Here is a 6586-nt window from a genome sequence, read left to right on the forward strand (position 1 = left end):
AACACACATTAACCATTTTAGCCCTATTTTATACATAGGCTATTTGAAAATAGCGATCTACAAGCTCACAACGCGTCGTGACGCGACTTGTTGTGAGCTTGTAAGTATATTTTGATGCCAATACTTTTGTACTTTTACTCAATTCACATTTTGAACACAGGCCTTTTACTTGTAACAGAGTATTTTTATGTTGTGGTATTGCTACTTTTACTTAAGTAAAACATTTGAGTACTTTTTCCACCACTGCACCTAGCCAGCAAGCTAGGAAGTGGCTAGAATAATTTTTTTCCCCGAATTGTTTTATTGTGTCATAAATGAGATACAACTATTAGACTTATCTACCAATTGTCTCATTGAGTGAGCGGATGTGGTTCTGCATGTATGCATTGTCTGGAGACACGGGGGCCAGTGCCACTGCAGCCACGGCTGTGACTGTGGGATGCAGGGGTCCTGTGGCGCCCTCTAGCTTCTCCTCCAGATGCCTGCATCGAGCCTTCAGCTCAGAGACCTCTTGCTCCAGAGCCTGTGTGTATTCTGATGTACCTGTAGCCCCGCAGCAGAGCAGATAGCATTATACAACAATACAGAGTTATACTGAGCGAGACAATTCTGAAATTTGTAGACGAATGAATCACTCACTTCATGGTCAACCTAATTGAAATGTTCTTGCCTATCGCTCCTAAACGCACGCACGCACGCACGCACACACACACACACACACACACACACACACACACACACACACACACACACACACACACACACACACACACACACACACACACACACACACACACACACACACACACACACACACACACACACACACACACACACACACACACACACACACACACACACACACACAGTACATACACACGTTACATACACACTGTACATACACACGTGCAGTGCAGCCCTGGAGAGTTTATGGGGTTCAGTACCTTGCTCAAGGGCGATTGTGAAGAGTTGGTGCTGTACACTAGATGTACAGTGTAGTACCTTGCAGTCACCAATTTTACAGCTGGAATACACCCTGCTGTCAGTACTGGGAATCGAACCAGCAGCCTCTGGTCGACCTCTCTACATCACGGGCAAACTAAACCTGACCACAGAAATGTGTGCAGCCGGCGATTGGAATATCAAACAATGTCAGGCAGCTGGACCTAACCATCAAATAGGAGCTCTAACAGGTATGTAGAAATTGTATATTATCATTTTTCTGTATGTCTCTGCTGCCCCCTGCCTCCAGGACATGACACTCAGTGAATACAGTACACACATACACATTTGCACTCAAAGCCCCACAATGGAAATAAGCTCTTGAGCTTCTTTGTGTTCTATCTTTTTTGACAGATATGTACAAATACATCGTCATTTATATGAATTTCTGTCAAAAAACAATGTCAATCAATCAATCAAAACTCAAATACACGGTAGTACTTTGAAGGATAGAGGAAGAAAAAAGGCCATAACTATTCACACACCTGTTGGTCTGCTTCCAGAGCAGTTGTCAGCAGGCTGGACAGGGGTCTGGCTTGATGGTCCAGTAGTTATCTGTGCAGTGCTGGCGAGAAGAGCAGGGACACCTGGGGGCAGAGGATGCTGTGGAGGACAGGCCTGGGGTTGGGATCGGGGCTGGTTAAGACTCTCCATGCCTTTTCTCATTTGGGCCACCACGGCTCTCAGACTGGCATTCTGCTGCTGCAGCCGACTGATCTCCTCAGACGCCAGATCCCCATGACTTAGTCTGGAACCCTGTGGGTGGATGGGAACAGACAGAGAGGTATAGGAATGTATACACGCCACAGAGCTGATGCAGTTTGCTATCCTGACCAGTAGATGGAGACTGAAACCCAGCAGTTTTGACGGCATCCCAGCATGAACTTGAGGAGAGCACATGCAGTATCCTGGAGTTAAACTCATCGCTATGGACTAGAGTAACGACTCGTCTGTTGGAAGCAGTTTCTTAATTGAATACCAGTATGAGGAAAATCTTGATTATACTGTAAATGTATGTACCAATTACTTTTTTTAAGTGCCTTCAATGGAGATGAACAGTGCCGCTCCAAAATATTAGGGCTGTACTTTAATTTGTTGACAATCAAATGTGATGATTTAATCAATGAATCTGTAAAATTGTGCTGAATACAATCATGCAGAGGCCTGCCTTTTAAGGTTTGTTAGGTTGAGAACTGAACATTCTTTTTTTTTTTTTTTTTTTTAATATTTTTATTAGGGGAAATTGTGAGTACATGGTTGTAAGTACATACATACAGTTGTATTCCCCCTTTTTTTTGTTTTTTTCCCCGTTTATCTCTGTGTATATGGAAACAAATAAAAAATAAATAAAATAATAATAGTAGTAATAGAACATTTGCATGGTAGGAAGAGAACTGAACATTCTGATGGTGATTTCACAATGGCTATACTGGCTAAAGTTTACAAGATGTGACCAAACCGACTAATGAATTGATTAATTGACGATGAGACAGCCCTACAAAATATATACATTTTCTAATACCGGTTGGTGGACTGGAAATGAATGCTCATGCAAGACTCCCTCAGAAATCAACATGACATTCACTGACCTTGGCAAGTCACACATGGCTGTAAACGTCTGATGTATTGCGTGGCCCTCTGCCAGACACTAGCCTGGGTGTTCTGTTTCAGACATACCGCCTACCCACATATGTGATGTCAGCTTGGTCCAACTCTTATAAAACCTCCATAATGATAACTAAAACACAATCAAATGTATGTAAGGGATTCCTGCTTTTTCTGGAAGCACAATGGAGAGAGAGAGAGACAGGGAACAGGCAAAGAGAAGGGAAGACATGAATAATGCAAACTCAGAATCCTGTGATTCTATCTGTATGAAAATCTGGCATATGACTTCTCAATGCATTCTGTGCGTTGAGAGGTCACTACATAAAATGTACGCTCACTCTCATGTAAAACAGGTGGTGTTAACCTGAATGATCCCAACTATCCCAATTTAAGCCATTGTTGCAGGATCATTTATTTGGAATACCAAACCAAACTGATCTTACTGCTCAAAAGCACCTCCCAGTCCTGTTCCAGCAATGATTTTGGACTGAAGGGGAGGGTGGCATAGGGCAAGTAGCATGGCATTAAGCCTAAGTACATTGAGCATTGACTGTTTGTATGTTCAATGTTGTGAAAATGGAGCCTGAAGACCAAAGTCTGTAAAACACATTTCTACACCTTTCAAGGTTCAAAGTAGAACTGACTTTGATAAGAATTGTTGTGACCAACATCACCGGTAAACATTACATTACACAGTGAATTTGACCGAGAAATCGAAGTGCTATAGCTTACGAGTGTGCGTTCACCGTTCACAACACTGTTACATCACAGCTGTGTGGTGAGACCCCTATATTTAGTAACACTCTTTATCTGGCATACTGTATCTACGGTATATCTCCCAGACGAGAAGTGACCGGGCAGGCAGCCCAGCGATTTACAGTGTACAGTATATTGCACTGCAGGCAAACGTCCACATGCAACGCTCAGAAAAAGCCACGGCTGATTGAGGAGGGTCATCAAGTTTTACAAGATGATATGATGATATGACGTTAGTGTTGAATGCTGTTTGTTTGTTTGTCTGTATCTTTACTTCTTAAAACATTTTAAACAGTCATCAAATTAACCACTTAAACACTAAGTTTCTCTAAATTATTTAAACAATATCAGATCTACAAACTCTATACGCATAAAAGAGTGTTGAAAATATGGCCCAAAATTGGGATGCCAGGGTTGATTAACCAGTGTTTTAAACATATTACTATCACTTTACTAGTATGGACAATTAATAGTTGTTCTTTTATTTGCTTTACATTTGGATATTTGCCACTCAGCTTATTTTTAGAGTACATCTAGCTTGTGCAGGTCTTTCCCTGTAGGTGCCACAGAGCTCACAGGGGGAACATGATTTTCAGACACCAAGCCAAGCTGAAAGGCCATCATACCACTGTGGACACTCAAGAAAAGGCCAACTCCTAAAACAGCACCAGGATGGGACCAAATACTCTCTGGAAGACATGCAAGGGTATCAACTGGCATAGGAAATACAACACTCCATGTGATAGGAATTGTGTGAGGTATGAGTACTCTCTCATTGTACTCTCTAGCCAATATACTGTATGTGTGTGTGTTAAGAGATTGGATTAGCCTGGCCCTGTAATAGATAGCGTTTGTTCAGAAAAAGCAAAGATGCGGAATTACAGAAAATCATGTTCTAACCACACGTGAATATATTGTAAACATGCTATAAGCGTAAAATGGTGTCTTATAAACCCATGAGGGTTGGGCACTTGTGTGCAGGCCACGGAAATAAAATTATCTATCCATCTATCTATAGCCGCATGGAGAATTATCAATAGAATAAAAAGGGGTGATCTGAAGATCCAATTAAATACTTGTACACATCAAAAAGTATGATGAATTGTTTTATCATCCAACAAAGTATATTGTTTAATCTCGTAGGAAATTGCATTTGTGTCTAAGACAGAGGGGCCAAGCACATTAACTGTAACTCGCACTCTGAAGCTGTTTAGGAAATCAAATTTACAGATTCTCTTGAATGAAATTGTGTAAATATCACATGGCTTCAACTCTGAGCTAAAAACAGGTCATCATCAAGCACCTTGAACTGAACTTTAAAACAGTGCAGGACAAATGGCAGTGTTCTTAATCTCAAACGAGCACCCAAACACACTGAAACCTATCTGCCAGTAAGCAGTCACAGAAGCTTCATGAGAATGTCAGCATCGACGTCACAGCCTTGATAATTACATCAGATCCGGTCTTAGCGGATTAGAGATTGCAAAACAGGAAGCACAGAGGGAGTCGACAGGCCTTGACGGGGGTAATATCATATTGGGGTTATGAACTTCAGTTCACATACTGTAGCTTCATCTTGTAGTAGTCTATGGTGAGTTATGGTCCTTTTCTAGGTAAAGAAATACCACTTCAAATGATCATCTCTGGTAAATAACCGAAAATAACCACAACATTTTTTCCCCCCCATCTTGGTATGGTAGCAGGCATGTCCTCTGAAATGGCAACATTGTGACATTACAGTACGGTTTGCTGTGCACAAACGTTGACGCACAAACAGGTCATTTGTCAAGGCTTCAATCAGTGATGTGGGCCAGTATAAGGTCAAATAGATGAGGTGTGTGAAAGTGATATACCTGATTTGTTCTTAGTTGCGCGCCAGTGTCACGCACGGAAATGAGCAGACAAGCTCACTCCGACGCGTTGTGAGCTTGTACATTTGCTATTTTCAGTGCACACCGCGTGCGCATAACAAAGTATAACTCGAGCTATAGGGGCACACGTGTCAACGAGTCGGTGGTCCCCGGTCTCCCTTGACAGTCTAATTTAAGACCCACTAAATGTTGAACATTAATGTCTAATTAGAGAGTATTCGGTATCGTTCAGGCATGCCAGAGTAGTCGCCCCTCACCCCCTCCCTGACCGCGGGCTGGGCTGGGAGTACTGCTGGCTTTGGAATAGCTGTGTAATGCTAGCCACCACCGGGGGTTGAAAGGTTAACACGTGTGTCTTCAGATCGTGTAAGAAAAACAAACTGAAGATCTCCACACACCCGTGTTTAACACCTCGACTTACTATTTTTAGAAGAGGGGGTCGGTGGAAAAATACATATTAATCTGGGGTTCCTTCACATTCCTTCACAATGTTTGAGAACCACTGGTTTAAACAACATTCAGGAAACAAGCCCAAATAAGCAACTACACTTTAGAAACAAGCCCAAAAAAACACAACCCGCAACTACCTATATCTACAAGCAACCATTAAGAAAAACAAGCCCAAAGTCGCTTATAATGAGCAGACATGGCAACACTACTTCAGAGCGTGGAGCGATGCAGAGAGAGGGGGTCGTCACTCTCTGACCCACTGCTTGACCCTGTGAGTTCTCACCTGTAGCGCCTGGTCTCTCTCTGTGGTGACGGAGCGCAGTAAGACGGCCAGGTCCCGCATCTCCCTGTCTCGCTCCTTCAGCTCTGCCTGAGCCTGACAGAGAGAGAGACACAGTGTGTGAAGTATGACTTTGTTTAAATTGAAACGTGACATGGTTACTGGTCATTTAACACATTGACTGCCTAGATCGAGTTAACTCGATATTAGCTTTTAATCACTTGCCTGCCAAGATCGAGTTAACTCGATTTTAGCAAAAAAAATATTTTTTCAATTATTTTTTTTTTTACCTAAAGACCAAGGAGATATGAATTTTCGAAGATCTTTACTCTCATCCACTTCCTTGTTAACTTAAAACTTTAAAATGTTGTATCTCGGCTCCTGAGTACTTTTTGTTTTTTCATTGAAAAATCTCTGGCATGAATAACAATAGGCAGTGAAAATAATTCAGGCAGTCAATGTGTTAACCACTTATGCCCTATATTCTTTGTCGTATGAATACTAGAGAAAATAGCCTATTTACAAGCTCAGAACACGTGGCGATGCTTTATGAGCTTGTAGATATGGTATTTTAGCATTTAAAAACAATATTGGAGTTGGAGTGTCATTTTGTTATCAA

General features: G+C 41.8%; 1 protein-coding gene across 3 annotated transcripts in view; it reads right to left on the reverse strand.

Annotated features, from left to right (window-relative positions):
* Positions 1–6586, reverse strand: part of ccdc57 (coiled-coil domain containing 57) — a 29792-nt gene that overhangs the window by 12266 nt on the left and 10940 nt on the right. For 2 of the 3 annotated variants that reach the window (XM_084079182.1, XM_084079181.1), the window contains exons 12-14: positions 5971–6063; positions 1488–1758; positions 343–543 (exon numbers count right to left, since the gene is read on the reverse strand). In XM_084079182.1, coding sequence (XP_083935308.1) covers positions 343–543; positions 1488–1758; positions 5971–6063 — 565 coding nt within the window. The remainder of the gene's footprint in view (positions 1–342; positions 544–1487; positions 1759–5970; positions 6064–6586) is intronic. The other variant, XM_084079183.1, reaches the window with a different exon arrangement.

This window comes from Gymnoscopelus microlampas (genome assembly GCF_963454915.1).
Source record: "Gymnoscopelus microlampas genome assembly, chromosome: 14".
Taxonomy (NCBI): domain Eukaryota; kingdom Metazoa; phylum Chordata; class Actinopteri; order Myctophiformes; family Myctophidae; genus Gymnoscopelus; species Gymnoscopelus microlampas.